At 44.4% G+C, this 21,945-nt stretch overlaps 1 protein-coding gene across 1 annotated transcript; it reads right to left on the bottom strand.

Annotated features, from left to right (window-relative positions):
- Window positions 1-1,190: 1,190 nt before the first annotated feature.
- On the bottom strand, window positions 1,191-21,349 carry LOC123398733 (prostaglandin reductase-3). Its single transcript, XM_045093185.1, has 18 exons — window positions 21,041-21,349; window positions 20,201-20,374; window positions 19,436-19,617; window positions 17,627-17,732; window positions 17,232-17,308; window positions 16,348-16,435; window positions 15,065-15,254; window positions 12,478-12,604; window positions 12,313-12,393; window positions 5,069-5,170; window positions 4,810-4,905; window positions 4,607-4,681; window positions 4,135-4,254; window positions 3,594-3,722; window positions 3,103-3,180; window positions 2,375-2,461; window positions 1,817-1,903; window positions 1,191-1,723 (listed from the first exon to the last, which is right to left on the bottom strand). Exons 1-18 carry the CDS (start codon window positions 21,093-21,095, stop codon window positions 1,673-1,675), a joined length of 1,905 nt encoding a protein of 634 aa, XP_044949120.1. The 5' UTR covers window positions 21,096-21,349; the 3' UTR covers window positions 1,191-1,672.
- Between the last annotated feature and the right edge of the window lie 596 nt (window positions 21,350-21,945).

Below are 21,945 nucleotides of genomic sequence, written 5' to 3'. Positions count from 1 at the left end.
AATGTTTTTTATAATATAATCCCTTCGTCCCGAAATAAGTGACTCAAAATGACTCAACTTTGCATTAATTATAATACAAAATTGAGTCACTTATTTTGCGACAGAGGAAGTATGTATTTAGAATATTTTAAAGTAAAAAAACAGAAAACGGGGAAAATGCAGGAAAAAAGGCTATGGTCTGCCGCACTCGTGGGCCGGCCCAACTCGCTCGCCCTTAAACGAGTCCGAAGCCACGTGGAATCACTAGTTAGCGAATACACCTTACAACGATTAGTCTCATCTTCACAGCTTGCGACAAGTGACGCACTGCATGCGTGTCACTTGTCGCAACCTTGAAGTTTTCCCTTTTTTCGTCGATCCGTATTTCAAAACGTTTTATCTCATAAACCGTGCATCCAGATCTCGAATTGTTTTCACCGTTGGCTTTCTCGCGTCGAGATCTTCAAAACTAGATCCATGTTGATAGGTTTTGACGATTTTTTTTTCACAAAAAAAAGGAAGAAAAAAACGTGCCTCACGCGATATAAAAAAACAGAAAACACGTTTATTCCCCTTCCAAAAGGCACGGGCCGTGTCTCTCGCGAAAGAAAAACCGTGCCTCTCGCGGAAGCAAAACCGTGCCTCTCGCGAAGAAAACAGAAAACATGTGTTTTCCCTTTCGGGAGAGGCACGGACGTGCCTCTCGCGAAGGCAAAACCGTGCCTTTTACGGAAGCAAGATTGTGCCTCTCGCGAAAAAAACGTAGTTTTTTCCTTTCCGAAAGGCACGGGTGTGCCTCTCGCGAAGGCAAAACCGTGCCTTTTACGAAAGCAAGATTGTGCCTCTCGCGAAAAAAAAACATGGTTTTTTTCCTTTTCGAAAGGCACGGATGTGCCTCTCGCGAAGGCAAAACCGTGGCTGTCACCAAAAAAACATGTTTTTTTGCGTAAAAAACGGAAAACACGTTTTTCCATGATTTTTTTTACAAAAGACCAACGAAAAACCGTAACTCCAAAAAAAAATCGAAACAACCATTCAAAAAAGACAAAAAGGCACGCAGAAAAAAAACATTTGTCACGTCACCACCGTGCGGAGTGTAGGCCCGGTGCCAGTGAGCAGGGAAGGAGGGAGGCGGCGGCTACCATAGGAGGACGAGCGTCGAGTGGTATATGCATGGACCGCATGGTGCTTTCCAAGTATCATTCTTATTCTTTCTATAGTTGGTATTAAATTCATGCTTCATCTAGTTTATCTAAAAGTCCAAACTTCCAAGTATGTACTCTCTCCATCCGAAATATTTTTTCTTGCAAAAATTGATTAAAATGGATATACGTAGAATTAAAATACATCTAGATACATCCAATCCTTCAATAAGTATTTCCGGACAGAGGGAGAAGTTTATTCATTTATTTAGGCATGGACAGAGGGAGAAGTTTATTCATTTATTTAGGCATGGTATATGTAGGAGTAGGATCGTAAAGTTATTTGGTTTCTATATAACGCTTGGCCAGTTGCAGTCTCTGCTCATTGTAAACCGATCAGACAATCGAGCTGACACGGTGGCTCTACTATGCAACCACGAAGTCCCTCGCCTCAGCACCGAATGTGCACCTATATGACGTATGCACTTGTCATAAATTACATTTCCTGCGTCATCCTTTGTGATGATCTCTGCGCCTCTGCGTAGTACAGGCTACAGCCTAGCGAGGGTCTGACTGTATGCTGGATCGATGCAGACGACGACCTGAGAAGGTAGGTTCCACAAGGAAATTTGTAAGCCACATCAACGTAGACGAGAATGGGCTCGTTTGTGGTTATAGAGATGGTGGGGTCGTACCTTGCCGACGCTCTTGCCAGAATGAAGATACTCTACCGCATCCACCGCGGAAGCAACGCCCAGGAATTTCTTAGGGTCGAGCGAGACCTGTCATATGCGGTGTGACATGTGAAGCTGAATTATTAGAACGGATAAAAGACAAGCATGTGCAGATGTGTTATGACTTTTTGTTGTTGTCATGTTATGAGCTATTGCTGGGTGCAGGGAGTGATGACATGAAGAGGAGCAATTCCCATACTGAGATAATATAATACGGAGTACTAGGAAAATAAATGGGGAACTGGGGCACGGTATCATTTTTTAGTGCGAGAAAAGAATAAGATATGTAGATAGCAAGGAAATGAGAAGAAAGCAGGACAGTAGTTTAACCATTGGCAACCCACGTATTTGCTTGGTTTTGTAATTTGGCCATTGTTTGACATGTGCACCTACTTTAAAGATGACCACCAATTGGCAGGGTGAATTAGGGTAGGCACCCAATGTCCCAAACACCCACAGTTTTTCTCAATTAATTTCACACAAAGTAGCAAACAGCAAACACATAATGTGAAGCGTTACCTTTAGCTTTCCAGAGGCATACAACTCAAATAGTTTATCAAGATGTTCTTGCCACATGTGAGCATGTTGAACCAGGAAAAATCCAGCCTGAAATTGGAGAGGAAGGAGTTAATCGTTTTCTGCAACAGGGATGGAGTTCATAGCTCTAAAGAGTACACCAGGACAGAGTTCTATCGGATTCAAATCTATCCATAAGGCTTAACATCTGTCTCGTATAGTTTATGAAGTATCCATAGAAGTAGTTTGCAGCTTCTGAAAGGTCTGATATGCTATTAAAAAATGGTATTTCTAGACCTATATCCAGATAAAAAGATTCCAATCATAGCTAAAGATTGCTGTCTGTCTATTGCTTTGGTACACAGAATTTCGAACGTATTAACCAAAATACCATGTTTCTTTTAATACTGCAATAAGGACTAGTTGGATGCTCCAATGCACTACTGAGGAGACATTTTTTTCTTAGTCTTGCTGAGAGAACTTTTTGTGGTACATACAAACAATATAACACATTTTCAACACAGATGGCATTCTTTCTTTGTAATCCTATCAAACTGCTAAATTTGCTTCATGGTTTGGATCTACGAGAATCCAAGGATCCAAGTTTTGAGATCAACTTTCTCAGTATGGTAGTTGTATCACTTTCTGATCAATTTATTGAACGGATATTGAGTACAAACGAAGTACTTATATGCCAACTAAGAAAATCAGATACGGTGCTGCACACATACCACAGTTTGACTTTTAGCAAGAATCTTCTCACATAGTCCAGTGTAGTTCTTCGGCTTCCATCCCTCCTCTCCTTGATACTGAAAAAAAAACATCAAAGATTGTTCACTACCGGTTGGTATCAGTTCATCCCTAAGCTATGACATCATAGTAAAAACAGCTACAACTAAAACAGGAATAACTGACACTAATTCAGATAGGTGGTGTGTACAAATCACGATAATTCAATGATTTCCCTAGGTGCACTCCATGTCTCCAGTTTTAAATACGAATGCATGATGGTCATATATTATGTAATAATGTCAGCAAGGACTCTTCAGAATATTCTCAGGAGGGTGCTTCTTCACTCCACCAAATGATATCACACAAATCATAAAGCAACTGCTGTTACTAGTAACTAATGGCCTGTCAGATAAGCTTTTCGCCACAATTTTCATATTCCCAATATATAATAATTCAAACGGAAATAACTTTCGGAAGCTGTCGACATTACCTGAGAGATCATACCAATTACAATGAGACGTCCATGGACTGCGAGCGCATTCAAGCACAAATCAAACATTTCCCCACCTACAGATTCATATATAATATCTACACCTTTTGGAAACTCCTTCTTCAGAACCTGGAATCAAGCATTCAAACAATCAGTGATTACTGAACACACTGAGAAGAACAAATAGCAGGTCAGTGAAAATAACAGTCACTTGAAACCTATGATTTTGGCAACATACTACTGGTTATAGTCATTCTCTGCGGAGACATTAGAGCATAAATGTAATTCAAGTATTCCCAACCAAGATCGTGCATCATCTGTGGCACGTGAAAGGCTGTACAAGTGTAAGAATTATTATTTTTGGAAGATTCTATCCTAGTAAGTAGAGGTACGATACAAGCGCACAAAATTAAATGGTAGATGGGCTAGAGAATATACCCATCACATTTTTGTAAGTATAATAAGAAAGGCAATGTTATAAATTTGAATTTGAAGTGGCAGAAATATGAAAAGCAGAGCCAGAAGAAAGAAGAAAGCTTACGTCTTTGATCTTCTCATGCTGGTAGTTGATAACTCGATCAACACCTAAGGAAGCTAGAAATGCAGCTTTACTTTCACCGCCACATGTGGCAACAACCTTGTTGCCTGCTAGTTTTGCAAGCTAGTGAAGTAACAGAAGAAACATTCAGATATAAGGATATGGTTAGGTACTAAATCCAATAGCAGTTGCTTAACAAAAATGAATAGCATATAAACAAAAAATAGAACCTTGTCCATGTCCTAGAAATACCATATGGAATGTATGACCAAAACATGGCCCAAATGCTAGTTAACTATGAAAGACGAACTATACATGTCCCAACTGCATGAAATTGTATCTTGTGCAAGTTTCAAACAGCAATGTCGAATTTTATATTTATACTGCTTAGGTAAACTGTAGAAATAGATAAGCAATTGAGCATAACATCAAACCAAAATAATCGTATAATAGTATCAAAATAGTATCAGCCGACCTGAACAGCAAACTGTCCTGTTCCACCAGCAGCTGCTGTAACTAAAACAACTTGCCCAGATGTCATTTGACCTGCCTAAATGCAGCAGAAATCAACTTAGATCAGAACGGGAAGGAATATATATTCAAAATTAAAAAGGTTAGTTGACTAAATATAAGGTCAAAGTCGCAAGATATGCAACCAAAAATTTGTATCAAAATAACCTTTTCAAGAGAAATTGAAGCGGTCAATCCTGATGTTAGCATAGCAACGACCTCCGGATCTGGTCTTGGCACCGGAAGAAGATGTTTGGCTGGAACCTTTCATTAGAAAGATGTAAAGACTAATATTATAACTGGCAGACGAGGTGACAATATCCAAAAGTACAAGCTCAAAAGACTGGGGATGTTTTCATTCCAGTGACGACAAGGTTAATCGGCAATTTTTTGGGTAGCAAAAAGATGTGGGCATAGACCGCAATACCATCGTAAATTCAGCATAGCTTCCAAAAGTCATAAGGGCCACAGGACTGCCGACTTTGATATGGCTCACTGCATCTCCAACAGAAGCAACAATTCCCACAGCCTGTAGATATTAAAGTTCTCTTGAGAAATTCTAATTGCCCAACAAAGATGTCAAGAAGAAATTTTCCATATTTTCAGGAACAAACATAATTAAGTATCACAACACTTGTCACCTGTGTAGCAACAGTATACTAAAATAAGAGCAACATTTTTTTGATGCAAGTACGTGACATGCCAGTTTTTTTGTTGTTGAAGTACCAACAATAATTAAAATCGTGATTCAGTTTCGCAACACAAGAAGTTTTTTTTTTCGAGAAAGCGCAAAGGACCTTTGCGTTTCATTATATTGAAAAGATAGAGTTTGTTACAATCCTCCTAGGAGGCAGGGTACAAGCATTCTAATGCTACTTAGTGTACATCCCATGTCTGCGGTAGGATAACCTGAAGCCCTTTGGCTCCAGCCCGTGCCCATAAGGTAGCCTCCTCCTTGATATTTGACATTAGTGCAGCAATGGAGGGTTGTGCCCTGTCAAACACGCAACACGAGAAGTTATGGGCATGATTTCCCTTTTTGCATCATATGCAGTCATAGCCCCCCAATGATTAAGATTTGCACGACTGATTTATGAGCCAGTATTTGGGTCTCGACAGGACATCGATTGGTTGGACTAAACAAGTGTTGGTGAATTCACTCCTCTCCTTCTCCTCTATGTGCTGAGAGGTTCGGCATGATTTCGTTCTATGAATGGAGCCGGGGGATACCCCTGTTTTTGTTTTTCAAAGAAGAAAAAACTCCTCTCCTTCCCCCTCGTCTTCTCTCAGCTCTTCTCCTCCTGCTCTGCTATCCGCTTCCCTCCTTCCTCTCATGCCCTACTTTCGTGAGTACCCCCTCCGTAAAGAAATATAAGAGTGTTTAGATCACTAAAGTAGTGATCCAAACGCTCTTATATTTCTTTACAGAGGGATTAGTAGCTAGTTGTTAGAGTTATAAAATAAGTCATGTACCCTTTTGTATTTATCCCAATATATAAGGGGTTTCCTGCATATAGTCCACCACCTGTACATGTATGCATATAGTCCACCACCTGTACATGTATATATACCGGCCTATGGCCTCATGGGAATTGTTGCTTATTCCTAACATGGTATTAGAGCTAGGTTAACTTTCGCACGCCGCAACTCGTGTTGTTGATCCGCTCCACGCCGCCGCGCTCCTCTCTGACTCGTCCCCGTCAGTCAGCGCCTGCCTCGTCGCCAGCTCCCGCTGCTCCCGTTCCAACGCCTGCCTCGTCGCTTCTCCACCTCGAATCGGATCCGGTTCCAGCGCCTGCTCGTCGTTTCTCCAGGACGGCTCCCGCTCCAGCTCGGATCTCGTTTCTCCAGGACGGCTTCCGCTCCAGCTCGGATCTCGTTTCTCCAGGACGGCTCCCGCTCCAGCTCGGATCGATCCAGACGGGATCGAATCCGGCTCTTCCTTCCGCTCGGGCTCGGATCGATCCAGGAGGCTCCCGCTCGCCCTACTACAGATCGATCCGGCTCTTCTCTCGCCCGCCCCCAGTCCAACGCCTGCTGCTGCTTCCCGAGCGCCTCTGCTCGAGGACGCGAGCTCGGCTCCCGCCGGTCCCGCTCGAGGCAGGAGGCGGCTCTGCTCCCGATCGTCAGATCCTGCCGGCCCTCTCTGATCTGCAGCTGCCGTGAGACCTAAAAAAAATGTCTACTGCATCGGGCTATGTTGCTGTCCCTCAATGTTCGGTGATCTTCGATGGTACTAACTACACCGAGTTCATTGGCTTCATGCGCATTCATATGCGTGGCATCCGTCTCTGGGGAATTCTTTCTGGCGAGGTCTGTTGTCCGCCACGTCCGGTTCCTCCTGTGGCTCCCACTCCTCCGACTCCACCGATTCTTCCCGTGGATGCTCCTCAGGCTGCGAAGGATGCGGCTAAGGTTGCTGATGAGGCTGCTATTCGTGCTTATGATGAGAAGGTTTTGACTTATGAGGAGGCTCTTCAGGTGTATATGGTGCTATGTCTGTTTACACCCAGTGGCTTGATGATGATGTTCGTGCTGCAGTTGTTCTCACTGCTAGTGTTCTGCCTCAGTTTGCCTCTGAGTTTCTGGGCCTTCCTACTGTCTTTGAGATGTGGACTCGCCTCCGTCAGCGCTATGAGCCCTCTGGTGATGCCTTATACCTCTCTGTGGTTCGTCAGGAGCATGCTCTTCAGCAGGGTGACTCTACTGTTGTTGACTTCTATGCACAGAGTTCTGCTATCTGGCGCCAACTTGATTCTCTCCGCAGTGCTGGTTGTCATACTTGCCCCTGTTGCCAGGCTGTCCAGGCCGATTTGGAGTTTCATCGCGTCTACGAGTTCCTGTCTAGGCTCCGTAAGGAGTTTGAGCCTCGTCGTGCTCAGTTGTTTGCTCGTGGCCGTATTTCTCTCATGGAGGCGCTTTCTGAGATTCGTGCTCAGGAGACTCGCTTACGTGGTGCTGGTTTGCTGGAGGTTCCCTCCGTGCTCGCTGCTCGGGCTCTTTCTAAGCCACCTGCTGCACCGATCCCTTCTCGCTTGAGTGCTCCGTCGCTCTTGCCCACTCCTTCTGGAGGCTCAGGTCGCCCCCGTCCACATTGTGGCTACTGCAACAATGATGGTCATATTGAGTCCCACTGCTACACGAAGAAGAAACACTTGCACAAGGCGCGATCATCATCTACAGAGACCTCGTCATCTACCTCGACAGCTTCAGCCATCGCTTTGACTGCGCAGGATATTTTGAGACTTAAGCGTCTGCTCGCTGCTTCAGGTTCTTCCTCGACGGGTACTGCTGGTTCTGTGACTGAGGCTTCCCGCACTGAGCAACCACCTTCTACACAGTCAGGTACATCCCCATGGGTTCTGGACTCTGGAGCTTCCTTTCATATGTCTTCTAATTCTTCCACTCTGTCCTCTCTTCGATCGCTTGATTCTCCTGTTCATGTCCTCACCGCTGATGGTACTCCCCTTTCTGTCGTTAGTAGAGGCAATCTTACCACTCCTTATTTTGTTCCTGATGTTGCTCATGTTCCTCGACTTACCATGAATTTGTTTTCCGCTGGTCAACTTGCTGATTCTGGTTGTCGCGTCATCCTTGACCTTGACTCTTGTTCTGTCCAGGACTGTCGCACGCACACTCTGGTTGGGGCTGGTCCTCGCCGCCGTGATTCAGAGGGTCTTTGGGAGTTGTACTGGCTTCATGTTCCTTCCGTTGCCCACTTTATCGCCAGTTCTTCCGCTTTGGTCGCCTCGGCTGCTGGTTCCTTCCAGCAGTGGCATCATCGACTTGGTCATCTGTGTGGTTCTCGTTTGTCGTCGTTAGTTCGTCGAGGTCTTCTGGGGTCTGTCTCAGGAGATGCCTCTTTAGAGTGTCAGGGTTGTCGTCTTGGCAAACAGATTCAGTTATCATATCCACATAGTGAGTCAGTGTCTAAGCGTCCTTTTGATTTAGTTCATTCCGATGTATGGGGTCTGGCTCCCTTCACTTCGAAAGGGGGTCATAAATACTATATTATTTTCATAGATGACTTCTCTCGTTACACATGGCTTTATTTCATGACTTCTCTAGTGAGGTGTTGTCCATTTATAAGCGTTTTGCTGCCATGGTTCATACTCAGTTCTCTTCTCCCATTCGTGTGTTTCGTGCTGACTCCGCTGGCGAGTATATCTCTAAGATGTTGCGTGGTGTTCTTGCTGAGCAAGGGACTCTCTCTCAATTCTCTTGTCCTGGTGCTCACGCTCAGAATGGCGTGGTTGAGCGCAAGCATCGTCATCTTCTTGAGACGGCTCATGCATTGATGATTGCTGCCTCTCTCCCTCCTCATTTTTGGGCTGAGGCCGTCTCCACCTCCACCTATCTCATCAATCTCCAACCTTCCGCTGCTCTACAGGGTGGTGTTCCTTTCGAGTGTCTTTTTGATCGTTCTCCTGATTATTCGATGCTTCGCTTGTTTGGTTGTGTTTGATATGTTCTTCTTGCCCCCCGCGAACGCACCAAACTGACCGCTTAGTCTGTTGAGTGTGTCTTCTTAGGCTATAGTGATGAGCATAAGGGCTATCGTTGTTGGGATCCTATCGGTAGTCGGATGCGTATCTCTCGGGATGTGACTTTCGATGAGTCTCGTCCCTTCTACCCACGCCTATCTTCCTCGACCTTTTCAGTGGAGGATATCTCTTTCCTCACTTTTCCTGACACACCTATCACACCCGTCGAGCCTTTGCCTATTCGTTCCGCTCCCTCTGCTTCTCCACCTCCAGTCAATTTGTCGCCACCATCTTCCACGATCTCCTCGCCTAGCATGTCATCGGATTCTACACCTTCATCTCCGGTGACTTCTTCGTCGCCACTCCCCGATTCTACCTTGGCGATTCCTCCTTCCATTGTTCCATCGTTTCCTTAGTGTTACACTCGTCGTTCACGTTCTGTGGATACCTCTGTGGATGTGTCGCCATCCTCGTCTCAGCCTACTTATGGCTTGCGTTCTCGTCCTCGTCCGCCTGTTGATCATTTTGGATTTTCCACTGCTGGTGCTGCTGTTCTTGAGCCGACTACTTATCATCAGACTGTTGTTCATCCTGAATGGCAGTTTGCGATGGCAGAGGAGATTGCTACTCTTGAACGCACTGGTACGTGGGATCTTGTTCCCCTTCCTCCCGGAGTCCGTCCCATCACTTGTAAGTGGGTCTACAAGGTTAAGACTCGCTCCGATGGTTCTCTTGAGCGTCACAAAGCTCGTCTTGTGGCTCGTGGTTTTCAGCAGGAGCATGGTCGTGATTATGACGAGACTTTTGCTCCTGTGGCTCATATGACCACTGTTCGTACACTTCTTGTCGTGGCCTCTACACGCCACTGGTCTATCTCTCTGCTTGATGTTAAGAATGCTTTTCTTAATGGTGAGCTGCATGAGGAGGTGTACATGCAGCCACCACCTGGGTATTCTGTTCCTGATGGCATGGTATGTCGTCTTCGTCGCTCTCTCTATGGCCTTAAGCAAGCCCCCCGCGCCTGGTTTGAGCGTTTTGCCTCGGTGGTGACTGCCGCTGGTTTTTCAGCCAGTGTTCATGATCCAGCATTGTTTATTCACCTTTCTCCTCGTGGTCGGACTCTTCTTCTCTATGTTGATGACATGGTCATCACTGGGGATGACCCCGAGTATATTGCCTTTGTCAAGGCCCGTCTTAGTGAGCAGTTCCTTATGTCTGATCTTGGACCTCTTCGCTACTTTCTTGGGATTGAAGTCTCTTCTACCTCTGATGGCCTTTTTATATCCCAGGAAAAGTATATCCAGGATCTTCTTGCTCGTGTTGCTCTTACTGATGAGCGCATTGTTGAGACTCCTATGGAGCTCAATGTTCACCTCTGTGCTACTAATGGTGATCCCCTGCCTGACCCGACGCGTTATCGTCTCTTGTTGGCAGACTTGTTTATCTAGCTGTCACTCGTCCGGATATCTCTTATCCGGTTCATATTCTGAGCCAGTTTGTCTCTGCTCCCACATCGGTTCACTATAGTCATCTCCTCCGTGTTCTCCGATATCTTCGCGGCACGATCTCTCATCGTCTATTCTTTCCTCGCTCCAGTTCTTTACAGCTTCAGGCCTATTCGGATGCTACGTGGGCTAGTAATCCTTCCGGTCGCCGTTCACTTTCTGCTTACTGTGTTTTTCTTGGTGGTTCTCTCATTGCCTGGAAGACGAAGAAACAGATTGCAGTTTCCCGTTCGAGTGCAGAGGCTTAGTTGCGAGCGATGGCTCTTTTGACGGCAGAGGTGACTTGGTTATGGTGGTTACTTCAGGATTTTGGTGTTTCTGTCACTACACCGACTCTGCTCCTATCTGACAGTACGGGTGCTATTAGCATTGCGCGCGATCCTGTGAAGCATGAACTCACCAAGCATATTGGTGTTGATGCTTTCTATGTGCGCGCTGGTGTGCAGGATCAGGTCATTGCTCTTCAGTATGTGCCTTCCGAGTTACAGTTGGCGGATTTCCTGACGAAGGCCCAGACTAGAGCACAGCATGGCTTTTATCTCTCCAAACTCAGTGTTGTTCATCCACCATGAGTTTGAGGGGGGTGTTAGAGTTATAATATAAGTCATGTACCCTTTTGTATTTATCCCAATATATAAGGGGTTTCCTGCATATAGTCCACCACCTGTACATGTATATATACCGGCCTATGGCCTCATGGGAATACAAGTTGCTTATTCCTAACACTACTGACCTAGTGTAGCAAGCTAGCAGGATGCAATTAGATGAGTACTAGTATCTTGCATGCACCATGTACTTGTACTCCGTTTAGCATCACGGTGGAATATCATAATTGGCTAACCCGCGTTTGACTATTTTACCATTTGTTATACTTTGTTTAACCAACTTATTATTAATTCCATGGCTATTTTTTGCAGCAGATTATAAAGTAAGTTCAGCACAGCACAGTTCAACAACCGGAAACTGAGCCTTAAGTGTATAGCTTATCTGCTTATGAATGAAGCTATGATTTGCTTCTGAGTTATGATTCGAGCAAGTACTTGTTTACATTTACCTCCGAGAACCTGATAGCAAGATGTCATGCTTCTGATTCAGCACGACCCATGTATTATTTTTTTTCTCCCTCCCTCCAAATTTTGTAGCATGGTAAACTAGAAGTGTTGTATGTATAGCAAGCGGACGAGAAGTAGTCAACTAGACGCAACTAGTCTATGAGCCGCTACCCAGCATCTAGACTCGACTTGAGTCTTGTCTCGTAAACCCCATTGAATGATTTGTGTGAGTTCATGCTACAGTTACCTGTACAAATTGAACTATCAATGGAATCATTATGTTGTAGAATTCTTAATGCATATGCAAAAAAACAATTACTGCCAGATGTTGTTTAGAAGATTTAGCTCGTACGGATCGCAGCTGGTTTGACAACAATATTGGCAAATCGTTTCAGTATGCCAAGGATTACGGGTGTATCCACAATTTATTTAGGGTTACTTAGCCTATTTCTTGTACCATGTCTCTATCCCGTGAAATTCTGAGTCAAAATGTCAAAATATGGAAGCATATACTGTGTTGTCAGAAATTTAGAATGATGGTGTAAGTTGTCACACAGAATAACATCTTAAGAACGTTATCCAACATAAAGGAGGAAGGCATTAACATAGACATGTAATAATATCAATCACCTCAAAACCAGCATCGAACGGAAGGCGTGCAGCAGTTTCTTTAGCACTGCCACTGAAATACCGCCCGGAGCTGAAGTTTACCTGCATGACACCATTAAAAGCTTCCAGCAGTTAATCAACAGGAAATCGAAGAAAAGCAAGGAACGCACAAATCCAAGGACTTACATCACTAGCATTTACGCCAGCATATATTATTTTAACTAGCGCACTTTGTGGTTCAATGGGCAATCTCAATCGCACACGATCAAGTCTTGTAGCATTGCGGAAATTATGGCTGAGTGTGTGAACAACTCTACAAAATAATAGAGACAATCATTAGTGTTCAGATCTCATATAGTGTAGAAACTTAATTGACAAGCAATACAGTGTCGAGATCACATAGTGTCAACAGTTTTTGGATACTTCTGCTGTTATACCTCTGAGGTCTCATCTATGTTGCTGATAAACAACATATATTTCAGAAACAGACATTGATATGGAAATTCAGATAGCGTAACTGAGATAATATCGCATAGCTATCCATTGTTACACACAACAGAGTATGTAATTATTCAATAAAACAATCTTTGCAATATGTGATTACTGCACAATTCTGATGATTTGATTTGGTCACATCATCAAATGGGAAGCTTTCAGTTAAAACTTTCTACGAGTTCCTGAAACTGAATGAGTGGAATCATCCACACAAGTTTTTGTGGGATGTGAAAAATCCACTTAATCTAAAAATCTTCCGTCGGCTGACAGTGCATAGGAGACAAAAGATAACCTGAAAGGTAGGGAGTGGAAACGAGATCAACTTGTCATTTTGTGAGCGGGAGGAAAGTATCAACCCCTTGTTTCTGTTGTGCCCTTTGGCTAGGTTTCTATTGTGCATTTGATTTTCCTTGTGTGTCTAGAACTGTGCCTAAACTGATTAGGCGATGGATGAAGTTGGGAGCTGTAAAGCAGAAAATTTTACTATGTGTCATGTCCGGGGGTAACTGTTGTTTGCTGGGTCATTTAGACTTGTTTTCAGAATTCCAAAATCCAGGAAACCTACTAATGCAGTGTATCAAGATTGCTACCGGATGATGCTTGGCCAATTCTGCAATGGGGAGAGAGATGCAATGATAGGGATGTTTTTGACATGTTCCACAAGAGCACGCGTGGAAGATGAACTTCAGAAAGCTTTTGTTAGAGAGCGTCTGCTCTTTTTTCGAGAAAACGCAAAAGCCTTTGCGTTTCATTGCATTGAAAAGAGGGGGGAAAACATCCTCCTAAGAGGCCAGTACAACGGTGTTACAAATGGATCAATGGACGTCCCAGGAGGAGGGCAGGGTGACCCTAAGCCCTTTAGCCCCTGCCTTAGCCCAACTACTGGACTCGTCCTTGATCGCAGCAGCGAGCTCGACTAGTGATGGGGTTACATGGTCAAATACACACGCATTTCTATGCTTCCAGATCATCCAGGGTACCAGGAGCGCTACGGAGGCCAGCGCTTTGCGGAGCAGGGGTGGCGTAGCGTCGCGAGCCCGCAGCCACCAGACCTGGAGCGTGGCGTCCTGGTCAGGCACCGGAGCCGGGAGATGCAGCCAGGACATGATTCCGTGCCAGGTCTGCTTCGCGAATGGACATTTGAGCAACAGGTGCTGCATCGTTTCCGGCTCTTGATCGCATAGGAGGCACCGAGGGTGGTGTGTGAGGCCATGGCGGGCAAGGCGCTCAGCAGTCCAGCAACGGTCCTGATTGGCGAGCCAATGAAAGAACCTGACCTTCGACGGGGCCCAACCCTTCCAAATCAGCTTCCATGAGCGGCAAGCGATAGATCCGTGGAAGGTGGCTTGGTAGCAGGACCTAGCTGTGTAGTTGCCGTTGGCCGTCCATTTCCAGGTTAGCTTGTCCGGCTCTGGGGAAAGGGTGGTGCGAGACACCAGCAACCAAAGTTGGAGATACTGCCCAATCTCCTGGAGGCCAAGGATGCCGCGGATATCCCGCGCCCATGCGTTGCCGTGAATGCCCTCCGCCACCGTCCGAGATTTCTCAGTCTTATGGGAGAACTTATGTAATGAGCACCTGTGTTATCTCGAGGAGTGCCTCAGTGGGTTTGAATTGTCAGTTTGCTGTAAAGTCGTTGGCTCTCTTTTACATTTTCTTTTTAGAACTGTAACGAACTACTACCTTTTGGGAGGAAACCCTTTGTTTATCGGACAAATTGGAGATATCGTTTCAATTAAGGGTATTTTCAAGTGTCGCCTTTCAAAGAAAGCTTGAACCCTCCAATATGACAAATGGAAGTTACAAAATTAGCTATTTGGTCAAGTATTCTACAGGGCTACTAGCAAGAAAAGAACACTAGAACAGAAATCAGAATATCAGATATTTTCTTTCAACCCGCAGACCTGGCAATATAGCAAAATAGTACTAGTTCTTATAACGCAAGGCTCTAAAGGACTTCTCTAGAGAGTACAGAGGCATGGTCAGAAAATACTGCAAGCTATGAAAACCATGTTCTAAAAGTTACTCACTTTCCGTTTAAGGGATTGATTCAGTGACTTTAAGCATTTTAGGAGAGAAGCGTACAAGAAAATAATACTGTACTAATGGGGATTAGGGGATTGTTGTTTACTTGAGAATATTAAATATTCTACTCCCTTCGTCTCATAATACAAGACGTTCTTTGACACTAGTGTAGTGTCAAAAAATGTCTTACATTATGGGACGGAGGGGGTAAGTGCTAAGAAATATACAAATATAACATAGCAGGACTACTTACATCTTCTCATAAAACTCAGGGGTTTGGATGCTAGGAAATACATTCTTTGTTACTGTTCTTTTTGATTTGGTATAATTCAACAGATATTTTCTTTGTTCTTCTGCTGATGGCCAGTATTCCATCCCTCTCCGCTTAGTTATCCAAAGGCAAGCACCAGCCTTGCTCTCATCTTTTATAAGTTCAAATGCACCTAACCAAAATAGAAGAGGTTCGATTCAGATGACAATTAAGAGAAACAAAGAAAACATCATATGAAAGACATGATGCGTACGTAGATATGATAGTAAATATTCCCTCTGAAAACTAATATAAGCTGTTTTAGATCACTAAAGTAGTGATCTAAATACCTAAACTTCTAGGTTGCTAAACGTGTACAAGTCATGGCAGGTCGAACCATACTCACCTGGCAGGCAGTGGCGGAGTGTGACACGGAATTAGGGGGGGGGGGGGCAAAATTTGAACCAAAAGCAAAATGTGCTTGAATACAGGTCAGACTCACAGAAAGAAAAATCAATCAAGCTGTTTTAGGTAGCTAGTATGCACGTATATATATATCCTCCCGGTAATCGATTTGATGCTCTAGAATCAGCATACTTTACTGATAAAATTTATAAAAAGCTTAATATATATAGTTAAAAAATATATTCACTTTTGGAAGGAGGTCATGACCCCCTTTGGCCTCCAAGAGGCTCCGCCAGTGCTGGCAGGGATGTTTGACATTGAAAAATCGATCCGGTCCAGCAAAGCAACAGCAATATATGCAAATTTACAATTAAGCCTTTTAGCCTTTTATTGTCTGTAAATTAACAAACCCCCTACCCCATATTTTTGAGTTTATCATCACTGACACATTCCAGTCTGACATTCAGTTGGTCATGTTGTCATCAAGTGATAAGTGAACATAAGAGACATGAAACATATGTTTAGGACTCACTGGGTCTACAAACTAGTAGACCATTCGGCAGGTGACATTGCCAAGAAAACCAGGTTCTGGTGATTTTCTACTGTCATGTCAACCATCTCTGCAAACCACATAAAGTTTTGGCCAGCCATCGCTCATACAAATTGAAGCATCAATTCTTAGTAATATACTCATAAATGTTTTGCATACAAATGCCCATTTTAATTTTAATCATTTAGAACATCCCACCTCAAATAAACATTCAAAATATTCATTAAAGACCAAATAGTGCATGCAATAATTGTGATACGTAAAATATAGAAAAATGTTGAAAGTACATGACATATTTAACTGCAAGTTTAAAAGTTTAGATGTAGTATACCATTAATGATGTCATCCATCTCCAAGAATCCACCAGTTGCCTGTACTATTTTCTGATTTATTTGCTCAGCCATATTAGTTTGAACAAACTGCATACCACAGAAAGCAAAATAACACTTATGAAAGATCATCATGGCCTTAGTCCCTTCCAACTGTTACTAATGAGACAAAATAATATGCTAATTGTCTGGAATAGTGAGTTGGATAATAATATGCTAACTGTCTGGAATAGTGAGTTGGAAAAGAATGTGCTAATTGTCTGGAATAGTGAGTTGGATTCTAAATTATACTCCAACCCCTGCAAGTAGTGAATATCCTCAAATTTTCTAAGATGGAATTATCGATAAAACTTGGCATTTGGCCCACTTAGTTGGTTTTGCCATTTTGCTAAACTACACGTCTATGCCATTCTATCTCAGATTAAATAAAAAAGGAGGATTGTGCAAAATTTTCTGTGTGAATGTTTGGTCCTGAAAGATATCTGCCCCTGGTACTTGAGATTGCAACAGCTGCACTCTCTGGTAAATCTGGTGACTTTCCAAGTTGATAGGATTTTACGTAGTGGAGAAAACAATGTGCTCTACTGTACCATTGTCAAGTTAATATCTTGACAGACTATAAAACCCATCGGCAGATTCCCACAAGATTAGAATTTTAAAAAATGCACAGCAATAGCTGAAATAATATGGCGAGCAAACTCAGTATGTGTATGTGGTGGAAAAATAAATAAACAGACAGATAATAAATACTCCCTCCGTCCCATAATGTAAGACGTTTTTCCACACTAGTGTAGTGTCAGAAAACGTCTTACATTATGTGACGGAGAAGTACATCATGATATAATAACATATAATAACTGACAGCAATCATGCAATTCGTTAATACCTCGGGGCAGAGCACATTGACACGAACACCATGGCGTTTCAATGGAGCAAGTGATCGAGTAAACATAACAACACCACCTGACGAAAATGAAGCTTGAGATCACAAAGTGCACACATGATTCAAACTTATCATATGGCATAAAGGACTAGAAGTTTTTTTTTGGCGAGGGATAAAGGACTAGAAGTTAATACTAAAACATGTAGCTAGCAGCAGCATTTAACATTCTATATAACCGAAACATGTATCTTGAACCATGTCAAAAAACAATTAGCAAGAATATAAATTTCAATAAACCAATATTCATAATTGGAATTCATATGGACGCTGGCCTTGCATCAGCACTGTGATCTGCTGCCAGAGAAAAAAAGTAGAAGTATACAGGATGGTGTATAAACCTTTTGTCCCGGTATATATGGGATCGGCGAACATAGGATAAAGGCCCGCAGCTGAACCAATATTGATTATGACACCAGGCTTCTTCCGGGATCGCATTATTTGACTCTGATGAATATATCCAACAGTAAGTTTCGTGCATATGGCATTTGCATGAAGTACAAACAAGTAACATGTATAACAATTGATATTATCTTTCGAATTACTCCAAGATAAATAATTAAAAAATCCTCTTCCGGCTTCAAAGGAAACCATAAGGACAGGCCATGTTATGACAAAATCATTTCCTCTTAACTTCCTCAGGTAATGGTTAATGGAAACAAATAAAGGGAAACCGGATACTTTCTTCTCTTAAATAACTGGATAGCAAACAATTAATGCTATGCCGATTTCTGAGTTATATTACTTAATATGTCTAAGCAATAAGAAAGCATAGACAGTACTCAGTGTTACCATTGGTCAAATCGGTCCTCAGCGCGATCCCAATCCACCAGATGCTAGCCCTGACACCCCCGAAGAAGACCCTGAAGCAACTAGAGAAGATCCAGCGCGGCTTCCTCTGGGCTGGCCGTGCGGCTGCTCAGGGAGGGCACTGTCACATTAACTGGCGCGCGGTCAGTCGGCCTCTCGCACTGGGAGGGCTGGGCATCCGAGATTTGGAGCGCACTGGGCTTGCACTTCGGCTGCGGTGGCTCTGGCTATCTAGGACGGACGCCGACAGGGCCTGGAAAGGCATGGACCTGCAGTTCTCCAGGGAGGAGCTCGGCCTCTTCTATGCCTCCACCTTCATGGTGCTAGGTGATGGCCGCACGGCGCTGTTCTGGGAAGACCGATGGCTGCATGGGCAGTCGATCCGCGAGCTAGCACCCCTGCTGTACCTATGCATTCCCAAGAACAGGAGGAGGGTGCGGACGGTGGCGGATGGCCTCGCCGGCAACGCGTGGGCCCGAGACATCCGCGGTGTCGTGGGGCTGCAAGAGATTGGCCAATACCTGACGACATGGCAGCGCGTCACGCACACCGCCCTGTCCGCCGAGCCAGACAGGCTTGTCTGGAAATGGACTGCTAATGGAGTATACTCGGCGCGATCATGCTATCAGGCCACCTTCCACGGATCCCTCGCTTGCCACTCCTGGAAGTTAATCTGGAAGGGACGGGCTCCGCCGAAGGTCAAGTTCTTCCACTGGCTTGTGAGACTAGACCGATGCTGGACCGCGGACAGACTCGCCCGTCGCGGCCTACCTCACCACGCCCGATGCCTACTTTGCGATCAGGAGCCAGAGACCATTCACCACCTGCTACTGGCATGTCCCTTCTCGCGGCAAGCCTGGCACGAGGCTCTTTCCTGGCTGCGCTTACCAGCCCCCACACCGGAGCAGGATATCTCCATTCAGGACTGGTGGATTAGGGCGAGAGATGCAACACCACCATCACTCCGCAAGGCGCTGAGGTCCACCACACTGCTAGTTCCATGGATGATCTGGAAACATAGGAATGCGTGTGTATTTGATCATGCCACTCCGTCGCTCCCCGAGCTCGCGGATGGGATCAAAGATGAGATGAGATGTTGGGCTAGAGCTGGGGACATGGGGCTTAGGGTAGTCTTGCCCCCATCCTGGGATGTCCATTGAGTTGCTTGTAATCTGTTGTAATCGTCTCCTCTGAGACTGACTTTCCCTCTTTTCAATACAAAGAAACGCACATCTCTGCGTTTTCTCGAAAAAAAAAGTACTCAGTGTTACTACAGAATTAGCAGATTGAGCTACTGAACAAATAAATATGGCAATGTTATTGCAATAATCAACACTTACTGCAATGCGAGTACCATCAATAACAGCGACAAAGTTCACATTTATGGCATGCCTCCATGTCTTAGTTCCGTCGGATATATCATCATAAACTAATGTTAGGTTAGCAATTCCAGCACAATTGATGCAGATATCTAATCCACCATATGTGTCTACATGTTTCGCAAAAGCAGCAGCTAGATCACCTGCATATCAAATCACTGTAACTTCAAAATCATGGAAAACCTGAAGAGCAGCAAAATCGTGCTGTTATTTAACATTTGAAACCATACTACAAGTAATCTGCTTGACAAAACAAATCAGAACACACCAGAAGAGTTTTTGTAATGCCTGATGTGCAAGAAAATAAATAAACAAAGCCCTGTTAAAGGAGATTTGACGCTTCTTCAAAGCGAACGGAAATAAATACCATACTGGTGCACTGGGTATTAAAACCATTTGATGCATTAGATACTAGTTTAATTTCTGAAATACAGCAGAGATGGTTGGTATTTGATAGCTTTGCTTCGCAGTATTTTCAGCTTGTACTTAGAAGGCAAAAGATTAGAAGTAACACCAGACATACATGATCTCTACAATTTTATGGTCTTCAAATCACATTTAGAGTAATGCTTGACAAGTATACTGTATGAATGAAGTGACGCATTTCTTATCATACTTTGATTTGATGCACTTATCTTTCCAAATATTTTGGCATCAACAAACGGTTAAAAAGGTACTGACGCAAATTGACTGCTCTTTGCTTCCTTCCCCTGAAAGAACTCTTACCTTCAACAGAAACATCACACTTGACGAATATGGCAGACGGTACTCCAAGATCTCCATGAAACTTTTTGTTTTCCTTTTGAACTAGCGAAGTAACTTCTCTTCCATTTTGTTCAGAGAAATCGACCACAGTCACAAATAGACCCTTTTGTGCAAAAGCGATGCAGAGCGCTTTCCCTTCAGAAAATAAAACAAGGAGTTAACGGTCGATATGTTAAATGCAATCTACTAAAATCATTGCCCTGCACAGAATTATTTGACATAGTAACTGACAGGTACCAAGTACCGATACTATACGGCTGCAAGTATGGATTGCCTGCTACCATGCTAGTAGTATCTCATAACTCTTGAGACATTTCTTGCCGTGTACGGGGCCACGGGCACAACAGCCATATTACAGAATTTAGTTCTGTCGGTGTGGCGTTCATAGTTCACTTTTCACTCTGGCAAACACAGCAGTAAATTGACTCGTTATTGCAGCCGAAGAAGTGCAGCTGCATGTCCACCCCGCTCGCTCATTTGTACAAGCACAATGACGCGGCAGCGATTATCCGATGCTTTCCAGGCAGGAACCCATCAGTTCGAGATCAGGTACTAGTACTAGCCGGCGTAATTAGCCCACCCCTACCCAGTCCCCACATCGAGCTATCACCAACAGGTTTACACTAAGCAAATCCGTTCCAGCTCACAGGTCAGCCCGCAATCAAGCATCCCCAGCCAGTAGCAACCGCGCTTGGCCACGCAGAAGAGCGGCAAGGGCGCATCAGATCAGAGCCAGAATTTCGGCGAAGACGCAGGCCCGCGCGCGGACGCGGGTACGGAAGAGGAAGGGCGCTCCCTTACCGATGCCGGAGGCGCCGCCGGTGACGAGGGCCGACATGCCGGGCTTCAGCTCCATCTCGCCGGCGCGGTGAGGGCAGACCGACCAGCTTCAGGCGAGCGAGAGAGGCACGGAGCGGGACGGGGTGGGTATGGAGAGCGCGGCCGGCCTGCGGAGCTGCCGAGGCGGGAGCTGTCTGCTGGGGGAGACAGGGTCGTCCCGTCTGCTTCCTTCCTCCGTTTGATCTGTTTGGGAGGAGAGAGTGATCCGATTGGGGAAATGACGGCAAGGCTCCGTGACCGGTGAGGACGCGAATGGGGTGATCCAACGGCGCCACACGCGAATTCGTTGGGCGTGGCCGGTAAATGTTTTTCCAAAAATGCTACACATACGGACCCTTCCATAACTTTTCCTCACCGTTCCCTTCCCTGATTTTCATTCAGGTGGGGTCCAGCTCTCACCCTTAATCCAATTAAAACATGCCAACTCAAGAATCAACCTGTAAACTTAAGTAAACATCCCTAGGTGTAGCATTTCTCATGTTTTTCCTTTTCTTTTCGGGAACACTGTTTTATGGGTTGTTTTATTTTATTTTTATTTTTATTTTTTGCGAATAAATCTTGTGCATTACTCAACCTTCAGGGGTTGTTTGGATAGCCAGTTTATAGAGAACCGGTTTTAGTTAAACACAATTTCTGTTATAACAACCTAAAAACTTGTTTAAATGATCCAGCTAAAACGGGGATAAATTAAACTGAGTTTTATAGAACCTAAAAAGTGAGTTTTTAGAAGAAAAAAAACGACTAATAGTTATATAGCCGTTTGGTACCTATGAGTAGATGGCAACGAGTTGTCTTCCTCGTCGTGTTCCATGGGCCGTAACCTCACGGCAAGCTTCGCAAGCCGCGTGTTGGTCCTGGGGCCCGTG

Source organism: Hordeum vulgare, chromosome 5H (genome assembly GCF_904849725.1).
Source record: "Hordeum vulgare subsp. vulgare chromosome 5H, MorexV3_pseudomolecules_assembly, whole genome shotgun sequence".
NCBI classification, from domain to species: domain Eukaryota; kingdom Viridiplantae; phylum Streptophyta; class Magnoliopsida; order Poales; family Poaceae; genus Hordeum; species Hordeum vulgare.
This window is presented reverse-complemented; position numbering and strand designations above follow the sequence as displayed.

Bases quoted from the DNA above. Each gene is read 5' to 3' on its own strand.
- LOC123398733 (XM_045093185.1), bottom strand. From the start codon at position 21,095: ATGGAGCTGAAGCCCGGCATGTCGGCCCTCGTCACCGGCGGCGCCTCC. The intron at 17,309-17,626 runs GTTTATACACCA...CATTTTCGTCAG, and splicing joins CATATATACCGGGACAAAAG to GTGGTGTTGTTATGTTTACT. The intron at 12,605-15,064 runs GTAAGTAGTCCT...ATTATTTTGTAG, and splicing joins CCTGAGTTTTATGAGAAGAT to AGTTGTTCACACACTCAGCC.